Source organism: Muntiacus reevesi, chromosome 3 (assembly GCF_963930625.1).
Source record: "Muntiacus reevesi chromosome 3, mMunRee1.1, whole genome shotgun sequence".
Taxonomy (NCBI): Eukaryota; Metazoa; Chordata; class Mammalia; order Artiodactyla; family Cervidae; genus Muntiacus; species Muntiacus reevesi.
Window position 1 is genome coordinate 166,008,348 of NC_089251.1, and position 21,131 is coordinate 166,029,478.

General features: G+C 38.0%; 1 protein-coding gene across 5 annotated transcripts in view; it reads right to left on the bottom strand.

The window, feature by feature from the left end:
• ARID1B (AT-rich interaction domain 1B) overlaps nucleotides 1-21,131 on the bottom strand; it is a 409,096-nt gene that overhangs the window by 166,879 nt on the left and 221,086 nt on the right. For 3 of the 5 annotated variants that reach the window (XM_065931065.1, XM_065931063.1, XM_065931064.1), the window contains exon 5: nucleotides 282-323. The exons of the other annotated variants lie outside the window; for them this stretch is intronic. In XM_065931065.1, the coding sequence (XP_065787137.1) occupies nucleotides 282-323 (42 nt within the window). The remainder of the gene's footprint in view (nucleotides 1-281; nucleotides 324-21,131) is intronic. 5 annotated transcript variants of the gene reach the window in all.

The following is a 21,131-nucleotide window of genomic DNA, read 5'->3' on the forward strand; positions in this document are numbered from 1 at the left end:
AATTCTATTTCCAGGGCTAATTCAAATTTAAAAACGAGTTGTTACTAAATAAAACCTTAAGTTCCCTGTACTCCCTGTTCTCATATTCTCTACAACAAAGAAAGAAGAAAAAGAAGACACTGCCATAATCTAATCTTAATCCCAATAAAAAAGAAATCTTAAATTTTGGGAAGATTTTAGGACCTCCCCATTTGAATAAAACAAAGAAGTCGTCTCTGTTGAGCCTTCCAATCCCTTAGGGGAGCTGAAACCTATACGATAAGCTATATCAGACTACACACCTTGAGTCCAAAGGCAGTATCCTCCGAGGTCAAGACTTCAACCTGAAATCATAAGGAAAAAATAATTTAGGCACTATCAAACACCTTCTTTGAGTCTAGCCACAGACACCAGAGCACAGGCATGGCCTGGAACTAAGAGTTTTGAGAAAGCTGGTATTCTATTTACATCAGGTGTCAAGAGAGCAAGATCTGTGAGTCTCTTCAAGAGTAGGGTATAAATCCAGGTCACTGCCCTGGGTTCCAGTTTTATAACAGGCTGAACATCTATCAAATTAAAATATTTGCCATCATGTTGAAGTGGTGGTATAAGTTCCTCAAAATGATCTCAGAGGTATGAGAAATCATCCTTCTTACTTAAATCACGAGATGTTGCATATACTTTTTGATCTTTCACTGACAGTGATGGGAAAGTTATGCTCCGTAAAGCAATTCCATCATGCTTTGAAGCTGCTAGTCATTTCTTGTCTCGCTCACATCAGAGTGGGTAGTCCTGAATCTCGGGAATGCTGCAGAGCGAGAGTTCCTGAAAGCAACACTCAGGAAAAGGCAGGCAGAGTCTAAGCAACAAGTTGTGAAATGATGGCAAAACTTCAAAACTGCCTAACAGACTCACGCACTAGAAGACAGAGCTCATTAACATGAATTTTAAGAGCTGCATCTAAAATAAAATGTGTATTGATAATTACAGTTTTTTAAACATAATTATTCAGTCTGGTCTATAAAGCATTTGATGATTACAAAATGCCAGTATATGGTGGAAAAGGGCAAGGAGAGAAAACAGCAGAACAAAGAAGAATATTTTCTTAAGTGTCTGGGGAAGACAGTGGGGGTGGGGCAATAATATCAGACTAGCTTGGCTTCACTGTTTTTTATTATTTTCTTTTTTTTATTTTTAACTGGAGGATAATTGCTTTACAATACTGCGCTGGTTTCTGCCATACATCAACATGAATCAGCCACAGTTAGTTTTGAACATCTTAAAATTAGGCATTTGTAGTAGGCACTTGAGTAGAAGACAAACAAGCCATCCAATGTATCTTGCAATTAAAAAAAAAAAATTAGATTTTTCCCTGGGGGGGAGGGAATATAAGATCATTTCAAATAAGATTGTCATCCAGTATGAAAGGAAAGGGGTCAAAAAAAGAAATGAGGAAACAAACTGTTCCTTCCAACTGGTTCACTTAACAGGAGGCTCACCACAGCCTGGTCCCTGACAGAGACTGGTGCACGAAGCAGCAAAATGCACGACTGGTCCTGAGAAGACGAGCGGCCTAGTTTCGATGAAAAGAGTATGTTGCTGATACCAAATGTGATTTTAGAATAAAGACTGAAACATTGGATAAGTACAGCACGAAATCATTTTAAGAGTCACTGAGAGCATGTCTGTTTACACTTAATTTTCCAAAGCTAATTGTCAGACTTAGAAACTAGATCTTATTGTAGACTTTAAGAAAAAAAAAAAGGGGGGGGGGGTTCAGTAATTTGCAATTTACATATGTTTCAATTTCCTAAGTTGGGGCTTTCACAACACTAGATTACTAACTCCAAATATTTTTACATTAAAGCTTCTAATCAACATTTGGAGACTTTAAAAGGAAAGCACAAGCAACAAATTCACCAAATCTTAGCTACACAGTATGACGTTTACTCTTGAGTTATACACATACTTCATATCTGAATACCTCAGTCTTAGGTACATTCACTCTTGATTTGATATTTTAATATGAATAGAATTGTTTTTTAAAAACATATTATATGTTTAAATCTGCAAAAACCATATCCAGAGTGAGTTCTGCATTTGCTTAAGAAAGAAAATTCAACAGCAAATAGAAACTTGTATAAAGATATGGCTTTAATATATTCGACAACCTGAGATGACAGCAAACCAAAGCTTTCAAGGAGAATTTAGGAACTCTCCAAGAAGCTTTGTCAGTAGATAGAGACAAAGACAAACCTTGGGGATTGGAGTAAGGGGGTGGATCTCAAAAGTCAGCCTCATCCTCCACTCTAGTCAGGAGGCCTCAACATGATGTTCTGAAACTCCAAAGTATGAACTAGTTTAACTAAAGCAACTTTTAAAAATTTACGGTTTGTTCAAAAGCACTATGGTTTAAATACATGTGGACTTTAGTTCAGTATCCTTCATATTATCTGTTTCTATAAGATTTCAATTGTAATACCTATAAAAAACTGATTTTAAAAACATGAGATTAACCTTAATTTAATAAAAAAGATTTAAATTTAAATAGATTCAATTTAATAATAATAATAAACCAAAGGTTTTCATGCTGTATCTAAGAGTATTTTTTACCTAAGTTGGAAGGAATCCCCCTCTAGTGGGAGTAAGGGAGTATTTCAGCCTTCACACATGATTTTCAGGTGGTAGTAATTAAATTTCACTCTCAACAGAAATCAACTAAGTTTTCTGGTTCTTTTACAATAAATTTCAATCTTTTAAAAACAAAAATAAGATAAGTATTTTCTATTGCACAAGCCTAACACCTATAATTCCTATAAAAAGCCAGAAGTAGATTTGTGCTTGTATGATGGGAGTTATTACACAAGCATCATCAGCAAATTTATATTGGCTATAAAGAAGTCTCAATTTTAAGTTAAAACAAGAATGTACAACTGAATGTACAACACAGCACATTCTCAGTGTAAAGATTTAAGAATGTAGTAGGATGATAGAGTGCTGACTGTCTGCATTTACCTTACTCATTAACAAAGACTTTCTGGATATTTACTGCATGTTAGGCATGTACTCAGTACTGTATGAGATAAAAAGTGAGTTTCACTAAGATATTATTACCTAAATGAAATGTATTTAAACATTCACTTTAAAAATAAATTCAAATTTAGAAATGACTAGATGAGATCTCTCATGGTGTCATTTTTCTTTTTAATCTTCAGTTTAGGGAGTCTTCTCTTGTGGCTCAGCTGGTTCAGCATGCGCCTGCAATGAGGGAGACCTGGGTTTTCCTGGAGAATTCCATGGACTGTATAGTCCATGGGGTCGCAAAGAGTCGGACACGAATGAGCGACTTTCACTTAGGGAGACTTGAAACTGGTAGTATCATCAAGAGAAAAGGTTACAAGTTTATCTAAATTAAAATTAGGATTGATACCCAATATTCTCCTTCTCCACACAGATGCTGTAACAAGTGCAAAGATGACTCAATACTGTAATGAGAGGCATATGTGATATCACTGGGACAGAGAATTTGTCAAGGGGTCCTGAGGTATAAACCATGAAAGGACCTGTGTGGGCATCCCAGGTGGCGCTAGTGGTACAGAACCTGCCTGCCAATGCAGGAGATATAAAAGATGCAGGTTCCATCCCTGGGTCTGGAAGATCTCCTGGAGAAGGAAATGATAACCCACTCCAGTATTCTTGCCTGGAGAACCCATGGACAGAGGAGCCTAGAGGGCTAGAGTCCGTGGGGTCACAGAGTCGGACACGACTGAAGCGACTGAGCACGCACGTGAGGGCTAACAAAGCAGAGACTTCCTAAGTACAGGATGAGGCCCTTTCCATTAAACTATGCTTCTTTCGGATGATGCTACAATCAACACTTTATAACATGAGTGCCTAAAAGGATTCCATTTGTAGAGAATTCCTAAAATCACTGTGGAAATTCAATCTGCGAAGTTCAGAAGCAGCTACACCATTCATAGTTCTTTCATTCTAATCAAGCAAAAAGCCTTCAATTGGCTTTTCTCTCTCCCAATTACTCTAACAAGCCCTCCCTCTGCCAAAATTAAAATAAAACACTTTAATTTCCAATCATTCTATTAAGAAAATTGGGAAAATGTGAATTCATGAATTTGGAAGTAGGAGTGGTTGTACCTTACCCTTTTCTCAATCACTTTCAAAGCCCTTTCCACACCTCTAAAGCAGAAAACACAAATATCTAGCAGCATTTTCAAGTATACACCACTATATTTAAGACAGATAACCAACAAGGACCTACTATACAGCACAAGGAAGTCTGCACAGTATTATGTAATAACCTAATGGGAAAAGAATTTGAAAAAGGATATAGATACACACACACACACACACACACACACACACATATATATAAAATAAAACTGCCCAAAACTATGTTCTGTTTTATAAGAAAAAGAAAAGATCTTAAAATCAGGATCACACTATCACAAAAAGAAAGTGAACAAATGATGATGATTTACAGTCACACACAAAGATTCTTACTCATAATTAAAGGAATGCAAATTAAAACTTACATTATTCCATTTTCTCACCACAGATTACCAAAGATTAAAAACTTAGATGTTAATAATATTGACAATGATGTGAGAAATCACTCAGATCATGGCCTTGCGCTGATAAGAACATATACTGAAATATAGCTCAATTTAGCAATATCCACCAAAATGTATATGCATGTGATTAGGCATTAGTCCAACAATTCCAGGATATCCAAGCACAAAAATAAAGATATACAAAGTTGCTTACCAAAGTTATCTGTAACAGGAAAAAGGTGAATACAACCATCCACAAAATGTTTACCAACAAGGGAATTTAATAACTTCTCATGCAGCTAAGCCTAGAATATTATACAGCTATTAAAAGGAGGTGAATCTGTATGTGTAGTTAAGGAAAAATTTCCCCATGATGTTACATAAAGTGAAAAGAATCAGAACAGTGTACATTCTAAGATAACATCTGTGTTAAAAATAAAGTGAGATTCAGCTATATGATTGATAGACTATTTGGAAAAGATACGCAAGAAATACTTTAGTGACTGCCTCAAGGGGAGAGACCTTTTCTTCATTGTATATTGTCTCACAATATAAAAATTTTTTTCACCAATATATGTGTTTTTCTTGTTCAATTTAAAGGAATTAGTTAATAAAATATGCAAATGTAACGTTAAGAAGCATTCAATAAATTACTCAACATCAGTAATAAGCATAGAAATGTAAGTAAAAGTCTTACTCAATGCCTGTGTGCACAAGCAGAGCCCTCAACACTTGTGTGTGTGTGCTTGCGTGCTCAGTTGCTTCAGCCATGTCCAACTCTCAGCGATTCTATGGACTGTAGCTCACCAGGCTCCTCTGTCCCTGGGGATTCTCCAGGCAGGAATACTGGAGTGGATTGCTGTGCCTTTCTCTAGGGGATCTTCCCAACCCAGAGATCGAACCTACGTCTTCTGCATTGCAGCCAGATTCTTTACTGCTGAGCCACCAGGAAGCCCAACACCTGTGATGGGTATGTAAATAAGACTAGTCTTCCCAGAATATAGTTTTCCAGTATACATCAAAAGCCTCAAACATATTCACACCCATTTACCCAACAATTTATTTGCTAGAGAAATCTTTGTGATCTGATTTATGATCAAGTGTTTATATATTAAGTATGTATAGTACATCTTTATTTAAAATAATGACAAATTAGAAAAAAAGCACAAACATAGGGAATTGTTCAAGTATGATCTATTCATATGATAGACCATTATTTTTTTACATAATCATGAATAACTCAGCTTTAACTGAGTTTATAACTAAGTTTATAAATGCTTTTAACATGCTAAAATTTAAAAGTAGGAGTAAAAACAGAAACTTGATATTATAAATATTCAAATCTATTCATTTGTTCCCACCATGCCTTCTAGAATATGTGTCATGCTGGGAAATGTCCTGCCCATACCAGACTTTATAATATTTCTTCATGCTTTCTTTTAATACATTCCACTTTATATTTTTTACATTTAAATATTTGATCTATCTGTAATTTATTTTGAAATAACAAGGGGAAAAGATGACTCAGCTTTAATTTTCCTTTAAATAACTTATTCTGTGATGCAGAATAATCCATTATTTTCTCCAGTGATCATATATACCATAGCTTCACCATAATTAAACATTAACATAAATTTTGCCTGTAATTCCAGGTAGGGATGGGAAAAATAAAATTATCCATGATGCATTCGACCCAAAGGCAGGTGGAAGTGAGAGGAGGAGAAGAATCTGATGCAATCTGCAATCACAGTATTTGTCCACAGGTAAATTACTAAGAATTCAGATGCTTTAAAAAATAATTTTTGCCTAGATTGACGTTTAAGGGGTAAAAATACTACTCTAAAGAATGCTGTGTCTCCTTTGGTTTATCCAAAAAGACGACTATACCAACTAGAACACAGTTTTAACCAAAAGAAGGAGAAGCATACATTAATAAACAAATTGATCTCCAAATCCATGCTGCAGGATTTATGACAATTTAGACTATAGGAATAGCCCTCGGTCCCACACCTCTCTTCTTCTCCCTCTCACATAAGCACAAAGACAGCTCACACTGGGTTGCAAAGGTTTAATTTTAGCAAGCAAAGAATTTGTTTTGTCTTTTTAAATACTGTTACTATTATTACCACTATTATCATTATTATTTACCTTTTTGTAGTCTATTTAAAAAATGAACACTTAAGACATGTAAAACCCTGACATCATTCTGCTCTTATTATTCTCCTCATTCTCCTTATTAGCATGTACAGGCCATATGACAGCTCAAGGACACAGCTTGCAGAAACTGCTAGGTGTTTGGTTAGCTGGTAATGGAACTCACAATGATGCCTTCTACTGTTAAGTGCTCTCAGTAGAACATCCATTCTCTGAATGCATTTAAAATTAACTAAAAACTTATATAGGAAACAATAAATATTAATAACAATGATAAATTTCATCTATGCAACCAAAAATCATTTCTGCTCTACTTAATACAGTGTACTACAATTTCAAGGCAAATGATAGATATGTTATAATTTTACTTTTCACTGCAAGTGTTATGTTCAGTGTCTTCTATACTAGAATGTTAGCTGTATCTTCATATCCAGGCTGTTAAATTTAAAACAAAGGTTGTAAACATTGTGGTCACACTCCCCTTTCTAGCTATGTTCTCTAACTGGGTGAGGATACCTTCACTTGAGATTCTCAAAGCAGTCACAAACTCATGATACGGCTCAGAGAAAACAGACCTTGAGTATAGAACAGTGTGCAAAAATAGCCATCACTATGCAGGTGGAGTCAATTTCTCAAATCCTTTAGTCTGGGCTGGATATGCGATTTGTCTGGATCAACAGAATACAGCAACAGAAAGCAGAGTGTACCACTTCCAAGTCTAAGATTCAAGAGGCAATGCCTACTTTTAGCCAGCCTCTTGAAAGTCAACCAGCACATGCATGCTAGTTAGTCGGAGGATAAGAGACATAGGGTTCTGTTACCATGTCACCCTAGCCATGAGCCAGTCAACTTCAAGAAACCGAGAGAGCCATTTAGCAGATCAGGATAGCTAACAGCAGAGAGGAGAATGAGACCAAAACCAGGAGAACTACCCAGGCCAGACTGGCAAAGTGAAGGATTATGAGCTAAAGAAGTGCTGCCTGTTCTGAGCACTGAGCTGCCAGTCCGTCGGCTCCGCACCACAGTTAACTAAGGCTCTCAGGGGTCATATACCTGCTGGTTGAGTTCCAGGCTAGAACATCACAACACAACAGGCAGTTCTGAAAGTGCTTACAGTGTCTACACAGGCAAGTCCCCTCTCCACCTCCACTCTCTATTTGAAACTTCTCAAGACCATAAAACACTCAGTTCCGATGATGGTCCACAAGAAGCTCAACAGAGTGGCTCCTGCCTGCCTCTCTGATCCCCAGTCCCGACACTCTCCCTCCTCACACAATGTTCCAGCTAAACTGGCTTCCTTTCTGTTCTTCAAAATGGCCCTCTCTTACCTCAGAGCCTGTGCACTCGCTGTCCCCGCCTCCTGGAACACTGTGCTATCAGATCTATCACTGATCCCTTGAAATCCTCAAACCCCAGTTTAAAGGTTCTCTCCTAAAAGAGCTCTTCTCCCTCTCTAGTGTCACCACCTGAAATTTGCTTGTTTATCCCTTTACTGAAATGTAAACTTCACAAGAGTAGGAACCTTGCACATGTCATTCATTGTTGTAAGTTTTTTATCCAGAAAAAATGTCTGACATGGGAGAAGTCCCCGAAATAACTGTTGAGCAAATTAAGTAGGTATGAATGAATGTATTGAGGACTGTAACACAATGAAAATATGAATACATATTTATATACCACAATTTGATATAGCTCCATGTCACAAGTGTAAGATCTATCAAGATTGAAAACATCCTCCACCTTATATAAATACGGAAGTTAAAGTCTTATGTACCATCTAGGTGACAATATACATACTTGCATTACACACTAATGTTATGAAAAATAAAAAGTCAAAATCCAGTTTTACTATATATAATGATGGTATGTAAGCATTTGATGCATTTGTCTCTCTGAATGTGAAGTGAAAGTGAAAGTCACTTAGCCATGTCTGACTCTCTCTGACCCCATGGATTATACAGTTCATGGAATTCTTCAGGCCAGAATACTGGAGTGGGTAGTCTTTCCCTTCTCCAGGGGAATCTTTTCAACCCAGGGATCGAACCCACGTCTTCCACACTGCAAGCAGATCCTTTACCAGCTGAGCCACAAGGGAAGCCCAAGAATACTGGAGTGGGTAGCCTATTTCTTTTCCAGATGATCTTCCTGACCCAGGAACTGAGCTGGGGACTCCTGCATTGCAAGCAGATTGTTTACCAACTGAGCTCTCAGGGAAGCCCTTTGTCTCTCTGGTCAAGAGTAAATTTTAATTTCCTTTAAAAGGATTAACTTTTAAAAATTGATGGCAATAAAGTAAGAACACTGCTCAAAGACAGATATTTTATCCCTATTGTTGAATTAAAATGTAATCATTCTTTTAGAATTGTATTTGTACTGAGAAATGACTATAGTAAATATTTCATAAAGAACACAGTTTACAATCTTTTCAAATTTAATTTTTAAAAGTAAGTTTCAGTAAAATCTGAGCTCTGCACTTAAGTGGGTTGACCACAACACAGCACGCGGTAGGAATGCCCTACCTCATGTTGCAGGTCATCACTTGAAGGATACTGACAGACATGTGTTCTATAGAAGAATAAGGTTAAAATGGTCCCAGGACCATGCTTACTCCTTGAGATCAGAGTACAGTAGGTGCCCAAGTGTAACCCTACCAGTAACGTGACAGACAGACGTGTAGATCTGGGGCTATAGCAGGAGAAATCACATGATATAAAAGTTAATCATTTTTATACTCAGTGTTTATCAAGGAATATGGACTATGGCATTATAAAATAGACATATATATATATATTCATGATTTCCTTTGGCTTTTTCTAATGCAATAAGTGTATATAAATAACGTAAATTTGTAAACAAAACTTCTGGAAACAGATCATACTTTCAATAAAAGCAATGCTTTAGTATTTACCTTTAGGTCTTTCTGCAAAGTGTATTTTGTTAATGTAGAAAATTACCTACAGTAAAACACTAATTATTCACCACATTATCATTTCTTTGTGATTGCTTTTCCTATATTCTTCAAGTTAACATCTTATCTTTTTAAAATAAGATTATCTACACAATTGTCCTTAGGTTCTAGAAGATGTGATGAAGAAAAATACAAAAGCTACAGGTATCCAGGCAGTTCAGGTGTTAGTTTATTTAGACTTTATAACAACTGAAATACTATTATCTCATCTTACATTGTGTGATATTCCTTTTGAATTCTGTTATAATTCAATGCAGTTTTAAGCAATACTTTCCTATTTAAATAAGTATCTACTCATTCATACATAAATTGATATAAAAAGTTTATCAAATTTACAACAGTCTGAGAAATTTAAATGCTCTAAGAACATAAGTCAAAAATATAAACTCTTCATTTTAATTTCATAAAGAGGAAAATTAATTTTTAAAAAATGACTGAATAAATCTACTAAAATAAAAGTTAAAAATTTAGCAAAAGTACTGTTTGACCATACTTAACCCTCTCTCCCAGTCCTGCCCACCATTAAGATCAAACTCAGAAAAGAAAGTTGAAAAATGTTATACAATTAATATTCAAAAGAGGTGCTATAGACACATAGGCTGTGGAGACACACAGATAAAGCAATTGTAAAAGTTAACCACTCTGCCTGGGGTAGCAGATGCAACAAAGATGATTTTAACTGATTAGATGAGAATGGAAAAGTATTTTCAAAACAAAAATATTTGAAGGTCAACAAATTAAACTTTTATCACTGCTTCCATAGGGTTGCTTGTACATTATTAATTTGACTGCCAGCCACCAGCTTCTTTTTCTGCTGCCCTCTTTCCTGTCTGCACGTTCCTAGCCCCCTAACTCGGTCACCAGGATCTGCATGTGCAAAAAATGACATATGAAAGAACATCTGTTTACCCTAAAACACTTCCAAAAACGTAGGCTGGTCTAAAAAATATTGGAATAGTGATTACAATCAGACTTCTATCACAGTGTATCTTTAAGGTCTTTCAAAATATAAACTATTTAAGACTATCTTGATTATCAAATTGGAACAGAAAGATAATTCAACCAAAGAGAAAGAAGAATGTAAGGTTCATTATACTTAAATTGAGACAACTTTTTACCTTAAAACTAACTCGATGGGACTTACTTTAAAGAATCTACCTACTTAATTTGGTAAAACTAGTAACTGTATAACTAAGAAAGACGTCTTTAGAAAAGACATCACTTTTAAATTCTTTTCATTATCTAAAGTGCTATTAGTCCAAGACGAATTTGTCCACACCAATCGTCACCTCAATTGTTCTCTCACATAAACTGTTTAAGATATTCTTACGTGCAAAGGGCAACAATAGTAAAAAAAAAAAAAAAAATTAAGCAAAGAGTATAAGTATGTGAAGGAAACTGAGGTTAGTACAGGAAGTTCTGGCAGAGGCAAACTGAGGGGGGGAGAAAAAGAGTTGAAGTTTTCAAGGCAAGCAACTAATAGCATACCACTATTCCTGTCTGCCCAGTCTTTCTCTCTCCGAAACAAGAATATTGTCTGAAAAAACACTGCACAAGAAGAAGAGGAAGTCTTCAAAGACAGGTATTAGTTGTGTGAAAAAGCTTTGCTACCAAATTTACTTTCATGCCTTTTTGAGTTCAAAACTATTCAATATTAATCTTCTATATAAGGCCATAGAGGCCTTGTCTCTAAAGAATCTCTAATCTTAAAGAAAATGTTGGTAATTCAAGACATGGGCATTTTGATGCAGAAAAACGTCAGGGAGGAGATAATTACAAACCCTTACCCGGGCACTGAAGAGTGAATGCCTGAGGACACAGGCTCGGGTTAGACTGGAAACAACCAACAGAAACATGAAAAGACACAGTTTCCAAACAGACTGACCCAGAGGAGAAAGAAGATACCACACTTGTTAGTGACACTCTCATTGCTACTTCATGTCAGGGACACATCTTGATATAAATAATAAAGTCACTTTCTAAAATACTGGCGGCATGATTACAGTACTCTCTGGAAGAATAAATTTGTTGTTTGTTGTTTTAGTCACTAAGTTGTGTCTGACTCTTTCACGATCCCATGGACTACATACAGCCTGCCAGGCTTCTCTGTCTATGGGATTTCCCAGGCAAGAATACAGGAGTAGATTGGCCATTTCCTTCTCCAGGGTATCTTCCTGACCCAAGGACTGAACTCACATATCCTGCATTGGCAGGTGGATTCTTTACCACTGCCACACCAGGAAAGAATAAAATACCAAGGAGGAATCCTCTGGTCCTACCATAAACAGCAGTATCATATGGTAAAAGAAAACATGAGCAATTTCTTCAAAATCATAGGATTCAACCATGAGAACTGATTTTTGAAAAGTAATCTACTGCAGCAAAATAATAAGGCAGTCTTACAACATGATCGAAAAATCCCACTTCTATGCATTTACTCAAGAGGTGAAAACATGTTCCCCTGAAGACCTGTATGAGAATATTTAGAAGCTTTATTTACTCACACTGTCAAAAGCTACAAACAATCCAAATGTCTATCAACTGGTGTATGGATAAACGAAATTTCAGACTACATCCATGCAATGGAAAACTACTCACCAATAAAAAAGGAACTGATTCCTGATATAAGCAACAAAACGGATGCATCACAAATGTACTAATACGTAAAAGAAGCTAAAGCCAGACTCAAAAGACTACCTACTGTATGCTTCCATTTGTACAACATTCTGGAAAAGATGAAACTTTCAAGAAAGAAAACAGATCAGTGCTTGCCAGGAGCTGGGTGACCTGGGAGGAGCACAGTGGAACTTTTGGGGTGATGGAAAACTTCCATTGAAAAGGTTCTAAGGTTCTACTAGAGTACTATTCTTCACATATCATCATAGTAGTTAATGGCACTCAGAAAATGTTACCATTTCCAAATATACAGATAAGAACTAAAATAATATTCCAGAAAGCCATCCTCAAAACACCTGTGATTTTCATTGTAGAGTGCGCCTTTTTTCTTTTTTGATAAAGTGTTCCAGATCATAGGACTGAAATTTTCAGGTGATAATTTCTAGAGACTTTTGCATGATTTGGAGTTAGCTAGATTCTTCTTGTGGTAGGGGAAATTTGAGGTTTTTGAAATGTTCTGGTCAGGCAGAAGTAACTTTAGGTTAGTTTTTTAAAACTAAAAAGTGATTGCATTTCTAATGAAAACTTTTGATATTTAATACAATTGCATATAAGTTTGAATTTCAACATGACAACCAGCAAATCAACTTAAAATCAAAAGTACAGCCAACAGTGAAGTTAAAGTAGTATGTACAAGTTCAGACAAGAACAGTATACAATCTTCAGATATGAAGTATAACACTTAACCTCTTCATAACTACCTATAGCTCAGAAATTCTGAATTCAGTTTCTAAAATTCAAATCTTAAAAAAAAACAAAACCTCTTAAAGGGCCACATGTTAATGCTTATTTTGTAATCCAGCTCCAGTAACTCTAGGAGATGTGTTGAGAAAATTCAGAGTTACTGAGCTTACATCATGAAACTACTTTCTACCTATAAAGAAGCCAAAAGCTTGAAATACAGTCTCAAAAGTGAAAAGCTTGATTTTTAATGTATGAAATATTACTCTTGGTAGGCCCTTTCAACACCATTAAATTAAGCAGGCTCAGTTTTATTCATACAAATTCTTCAGCTTTTTAAACAAAAATAAAGTCTCTGAAATTAAAAATGTACAACGAAACTTAAAATTAATCAGTCAAACAAACATATAGGCTACTTGGCAACCAGGAAAAAATTTGCCCCCCTCCCTCCTAGCCAGGGATATTTGACAATGTCTAGCAACATTTTGGTCATCACAATGGGGGTTAGGATGGGATCTGCTTCTAGGAGCTCATGGTACTGCAATGAACAGGATAGTCCTTTTACACCAGTGAATTATCTGGCCAAAAATGCCAGTGGTGCAGAGGTTAGAATCCCTGGTCCAGTTGGGAAATTCCAGCTATTGATATTAAGGAGCATAAGCACAGGAGGAAAAACCGTGGTTCAAATCTTGATTTTATTAACAGGAATACAAACAGCGTTTGGGATGAAAGCCACTTCAATTGCTGAAACAGTTAAACTGCATTATCATCATATTCATGACGGAGGGCTATAGAGCCAAGGTTTCCACAGAGCAGTGGTTTTAGTACCGCTGAAGTAAAATGCTATAAAACAAATTTCTTCCAGAAAGAAGATTGCAAGCTCAGTGACAACTCTGCATAGGTGGATAAACTTACTCATAAAATATGTGAGCTCAATGCCATGTTTTATTAAAAAAAAAAAAAAGAGTTGTTACCAATTAATACAAATTCACTTATTCTATAAAATGGGGAAATGGGTAAAAGTCAAAAGTAAAAATAAACTGAGATAGCTAAGGCCTGTTAACAAATGTACATGCAGGTGTGTGTACGTTCACATGTGTGTATATATATCTTAGATCTAAAATCTAAATGCAAGATTAGTCAAATCAGACATATGCTTGAACTCTCACTTAAATCTATTATTTGCTTTAAGACTCCCTTTGAAAAACCTGGAGTAGTGTAAGAATCTCATACTCACACTAGGATACTAGGGAGGCAAAGTATCATTTCATAGTTTGCTATAAACCAGGCAAATGCTCAGAGCAAACAGAAACAAATTTGGAAAGAGTGGGCACAAATGATTATCCAAATCAGTATGTCTTTTGTGCTGATACTTAACTGTTAGGATTTTTGAAACTAAGACTTTATGATTAACAACAGAACGGTGACTTCTAAATAAAGTTTGATGTACCTATAATTTCAGATGTATTTTTACTGATGGGATTAGGGGGTAACCCACCCAGGGATGCCTTTCTGTTGGGGCTTCCTTGCTGGCTCAGACGGTGACCCAGGTTGGATCCCTGGGCGGGAGGATTCCCTGGAGAAGGGAAGGCAACTCAGTCCAGTGTCCGTCCCTGGAGTAACCCACTGACAGAAGATACAGTCCATGGGGTTGCAAAGAATGACACAGGACTGAGCGACTGACACTCACTTTCATGCAACCATGGAATATGCTGCTGGGAGGATGTGAAAGCAGCGAAATTGTTTTTTATTCAATGCATGTTATATCATTTTTAAATTCCATCAACTTACATGAAAGGGTTCATTTTGTTGTCTTTTGCAATTATGGATATCATTTTCGAGATATATAGAAATTAAGCCTGTCCATTAATTCAATATCCACAAAGTTAGAGAGTTAAAAAGCTTGTCAACTCAAAATTCATTTACCAGAACCAATTTCACCACTATTACACAAGACTGTAGCTCAAAATCTAAGAAGAGCTGTTACCATGACCCACTGATGATCACCAATAAAGGCTTACCCTAACACTATACTGTGAGGAAGTGTTCAATAGCATACTCTAGTATATTACTCATTCCTTTTAACAAAATACCTGAAAAATATTTGATCTTACTTAATTTAAAAGGGAACTGGCAAGTTTCATATGCAGGCAACTATGATCCAAGCTAGAAACATCCCTGCTAGGATTCTAGCAATTTTTACAAAATCTTGTTTGTATACACAATGCAAGGGAAAATATTATGCATATTCATCTGCCACAATAAACATGACAGTATAAGGCATAAAAGCAAATGGAAGGTTAATATTCAGAACTATTCAAGGCCATTTCTTTTAAATTCCTCAAGACGCATTTCCTTGATTTCACCTCTACATCCATAGTGATAAATTAACTCAAAACTACATTCCCATTATAGATCATCAAATTAAATTCCCAGAATTCCAAGATTAAGTTGATTTGCATATGACAGAAGGCAAACATACCAAATAGTAAACTATTTATTGTAAACAGCATCAATGAGTAAACAAGCTTTACAAATTACATATCCATAGTGTAGAATAAAAAAATTTAAAAACCAACTGGCCATAGTTGATTGTTATTGATTGGATTAAGAGCATGTTTTAACTAACCTACTATAGTCTTACCTAAAATGACATTTAGTTTACTTGAAAATGTCCAAGATCTCGAAATTGCAACATTCTACTTAAAACTCCTAGAGAAAGTGATCAACCAGAACACTCAATCTAAGTCTTCACGAAAGAGAAAGGCTAAACAGCAGAAACACTATTTCAAAAAGCCTCCAGCACTTAATTATGAGCAGGAAAACACATGCAGTAGCTAAAACTTCACAAGCTTAGACCTTTCACAGCTTTTAATTTTTTTTAATTGAAGCACAGCTGATTTACAATGTTAATATTTGCTGTACAGCTAAGTGACTCAGTTACACACATATATACATTATTTTTTATATTCTTTTCCATCACAGTTTATCTCAGGATATTGAATATAGTCCCCTGTGCTCTATAGTACGATTCTATTGTTTACCGATTCTGTATGCAACAGTTTGCATCTACTAACCCCAAATCCCCAGCCCATCCCTCCTTCACCCCTCTCCCAGCTTTTAAAAAAATGCTGTGAGTTGGTTTTCCTGCCAAGGAAGGTGGATGAGCATGTACTTGGCTCCGAACAGCAGTTATGACACAAATGGAAACCAAGTGCCTGTCTAAGCAGCCCTAGCCTGGGTCAGCCTGACTCCTGGCAGCACCGAAGCAGCCAATGGTGGGGGCCACCCCGCCCCTCACCCGCCGGTCCAGCTGAGTTCTCATAGGGCCTGGGCTGCAGGCTCCACCCGCCCTGTCCACAGCACGGCCCGCCCCATGTTTGGCAGCTCTGCGCCCTGACCCCGCCCCTCGCCTGCCGCCCCGCCCTATTTTTGTCAAGTGGGTTCCGAGTGCCGGCCCCGCCCTGTTGTTTAGAGGCCTGGGCAGTGGCTCTGACCTTCCTCAGCTCCTTCAGTGCTTTTCCACCATCAGGCACTCAGCTTTAATCATGCAAAACGAGTTGCAACTTATCCAGCCCAAGAAGTTGGGTGATGATGTTCCTTCTGGAGCGGAGGAGGAAGAGGGGTGAAAAGAGAGACGCAGCAAAGGAAACGGAAAAAATTAAAGCACACAGCTTTTGGCAAGCCAAACTGGTGGAGGAGGAGGAGGAGGTTAGGGGGCAAATGAAGCAATTCTCAGTGGAATTGGGGCCCGAAGTGGCACAGGAAAAACGCTCTCTGCCTTCACCAATCCAGCTGGTGTGTTTCGTTTAAATGTTAAGCTGTGTCAGCAGAAACTTTACAGAACCACGTTCGACAAGGCACTTGCCACCTCCTGCCTAGATTGCCAATTTTCCGGCTCGCAGAAAGCTCCAGAGGAGGAACCCAGGGTCCTGCCAGTCCCGGGGAAAATGGCCACGGAGGCTGGGGCCCAAGCTAGTCAAGCGGGAAGCCACCCACCTCCCCACTCCGCCCCCGCCCCAGCACACAGCTCCCGCGGGGAGGGGAGGGGAGGGGAGGGCAGAGGAGGGGAGGGGAGGGGAGGGGAGGGGAGGGGAGGGGAGGGGAGGGGAGGGCAGGCGGGAGGGCGGGGCGGAGGCTGCCTGCCGGGAAACCTGGAGCGGTGGGCGGGGCGCGGGGCCTGCTGGGAGCTCCGTCGGAGCTTTGTTGCACAACCTCGCCCCAGCTGCCCTGCCCGCCCCCCAAGGCTCCTCCGCGGAGGCTCTGCCGCCGCACCTCTGAGCATACACTCAGGATTCCTGGGGCTCCGCGCGGGCACCAAGGGGATTTCTGAACTTGCTTAAATCTTTCCTGTCCCCCGCCCCCAACCCAAAGCCCTTTCAGGTTTCCTTGTACCTTCTTCCTAAACATCGTAAATTTTGTCCTGAGTGCCAAATCGAACCACTGGGTGTATTATTAATTGCTCAACATATCTTGGTTATGAAAACCGAAAAGAACAAACGCAGAGCTGTTTTTAATGTACAGAAAAACGAAAATAATCCTATCAGGGCTCGTGGCTGGAAAGAGGTTCTCGCTCCTTCAAACATTCCATACTCGCCAAAGTCAGACTTTGGCAATGAATAAAAACAGATTAACTATTAGAGTGATGAATGATTAACTCCGAAGCTGACAGGCAAGGAAAGAGGAGAAGCATGAGGCACGCTCGAGCCAGAGCCCGGGAGAGCCACGGAGAAGGACCGGCGCTAGCGAGGACGAGGAGGGCCGCACAGGAAGCGACTCCAGCTGAGCACTTGCTAGCATCGCTGCGTCTGAAAACTCACCCGTAACACGCTTTTTAGAGCAAACGTTTAAAGTTTTAGTTTTCCAAATGTATATTTAACTACCAAATTCTACAAATAAGCAGCATTCTGTCACTCATTAAGGCTATATATAATTTATAACATAAATGCCGAATTATTCCTTTTTGGAAGAAAAGGAATCAAGTAGATTACTAGAACAAAATATATACAGCATAAACATATCATTAATGGGAAAAAATTACTGAGCTATAAACAAGAGTTATGTGGAGGGAGGTAATAATGGCTTGAGGAAACAAGAAAAATTAGAGACACAAGATTAGTTTTGAGGAAATTTTTTAAATAGAGTTTTAAATCATTAATGTGTAAGATTATGAATTTCAATTTGAGCGAGAGAAATGGCTAAAATTAGGTTTCATTGTTTATATGAAACCATTTCTCATTTAACCCTCCCTAGGAACAATAACAGAAAACAATCACGATGGCATATAGCTAAGATCAAACACAAGGCCTTATTCAAATTTTAAAGTTTAGGGTAATAAGAAAAGATGATGTTCATTAAATTTATTTTGGATTTCATATCTACTTTTTAGGTCTCAATTTAAAATTACATGATTATAACAACATTTTACCAACACAAAAGATCTGCCCACAAACCTTTTATTTTTTAATTTCAAGTTATATCCCTTATGAAGTGTCAAATTTTTATAAGGATGTAAAAGAGTAACATGTAAATAGTATAAATGCTGCTATCTACAAAGATGAAATACAAGAATTCAAAGTATTGAAATCCATTTTAAGTAAATTCTTCATCAGAGAAGAAATGTTCAAAACAATTATACTCATTCTATTTATTTCTGAATGTCAATAATTTTCCTAAAACATACTTTGCACGAAATGGTTTTCAATTTTAAAGTTTTTTGAAACCATAAGTCACTAGCATTTCCTTAGTTACACATGCACTATTCCCTCCTTCATGAAATTAGTCTCTCCCTCCTCCTGTCCCTCTCACAGCTTCTTTTTTTGTCTACGGTTTCTTTTCAGTTTTCCAAATTATGTCCGTTGGTTGGTAGGTAGGTACTTATGTATATATGTATTTCTGTTTCCATGCACACACATTAGAAGAAAAAGGAAGGGGGGGGGGAGTGCTTAAAGGGACCCAATGAGACTTTCAGATAGTTCTAATGAGATAATGACTACTGTGTGACAGTAGTCAAGATGACGTCCTAGTTTTCAATTTGCTGGGCTGAATGATACTAAGGTTATGTCATTAACTAGCAACTAATGAGTTTGGTTTGGGGTTGTTTACTTTCACATGCTTGTGGTACACCCCAAGGAGGAGACAGCCAGCTGGCAGCAGGAAGTACAGGTCAGGGCACCTTTACTAAAGAATGTGGAATCATGGGCAATGAGATGGTAGCTGAGTTCATGGGAATGGATGACTGAGCTTATTATATATAGAAAAGCATGCAGAATCAGAGAACGGAGCAGCCTGAAACAGAACCTTCATGGGCGTCCATCTGTAAAAGACAAGGTCCTCCCACTGCTGATGGAAGCAACAGCCATGAGGCTAGGAATGTTAGAACCTCAGCACTGTTTTTTTTCCTCCACATTGGAGGGAGAAACAAAAATTGAGAGCTTGGGCTCAGGCAAGACTATCAGGGACTGATTGTAATTCCTCCAAGCACTGGCCTGCATGCTTCTCAGCATCTCTGCCTCAGTTTCCTCATGTAGAAAGTACAATGACAGGACAGTTGTTATGAGAATTAAACAGCACCTGCCTAAAGGTTAACTTTGCTCATCATCCAATCACTCCCCACATCCGGATTCTTCAGATCCATCCTAGCCGCTATTCCTGTTACCTGTGCCTTAACTGAGTGCTGCATCTCCCCTTTAAAACCTAAAATACTGAAACAGGCTTCCTCTACTCCAGGCTTTTTCCCACCCATCATCTTTCACAGTGCCCAACTGTTGTCTTCAGCAAACACAGATTTGAACATGTCACTTTGCTAAAAATCTTTCCTAATATCAAGAGAATTGGGTTCAAACTCCTTACCTTGAGGTAAGAGCCCTGGGGAATCTCACTGGGGATCTGTTTCTAATCTGCCATTCAGCTTCATCTCCCTGTACTCACTCCTTTAATGACTTGTCTGCTGAACCTACTGTATTTGGGGGGGGGGGGGGGGGGGATGGGAGGGGTTGGCTGTATTCCTACAGAGCTCTTCACTTTTCCTATAATTTTGCCCTTTTGAAATCTCCATGCTTTCTTCCAAGACAACCTTCTTGATCTCCTTCATTAGAATTATTGCACTTTGTACAGTACTGGATTGGGTTGATATAATTTTATATGTAATCATCCATGCCTATTTTTCTCTTAGATCTCTGAAGGCAAGGTCCATCCATTGTGTATTTATGTATGTCCTCCTACCCATAAAACCCCTAGAAGGTGTGCTACACATGGTAGGTACCAAATTAAGCAAAAATTAAAAAAAAAAAAGAGATAAATGCTAGGAATCAGACATTCTTATAACTCTCGCGATACAAATCCTCAGATTAGTAAACAGGAGTAACGTTGAGACCTCAGTGTTCTCTCTCTCACATGCAGACAGGCAATCATTAAATAACTGTAGCGGGATAAGTATGTCTAGGAAGTAGGCAGTTTTCTTTATCATCATAAAAGAGGTCATTTTTTAAATTTACAACTTAATTTGGAACATTTTGTTACCTACTAATAAACTAAGTTTTCACTTTAGATGTTTACGCTACAGACATCAGCACCAGACAGACAGAGCTGGAGCTGTGTTTACTTTCAGTTTCAAGGCATAGTCTGAGAAGGTGAGACATTCCTAAATGTGTGATCGTCTTCACCTGTGGATTGTCCTCTGTAACAGAGTTTTGTTTCTAGGTAAATGAGGTCTGGTCTCAGGAGACAGACCATAAGAGCTATAAGCAGCAATCACCTAGAGGAACATGATTTTTTTTCTTTTAAAATGGGGATCATTTTTAAAGTCTTTTTTGAATTTGTTACAATATTGTTTCTGTTATATGTTTTTTGTTTTTTTTTTTGCGGGGACGGGGGGTGGGGGGGGGTGTGTGGGGGTGTTGGACGGGGACGGGACACGGGTTGCAAGGCATGTAGGATCTTAACTCCCTGACCAGGGATCAGACCTGCACTCCATACACTGGAAGGCAATGTCTTAAGCACTGGCAGCCAGTGAAGTCCCATGAACTTTTATCTCACTGGAATTTCGGCTAGCATGAGAAATTCCTAAAGTAACAAATACTACTTACTCTTGGATTCCTAATACA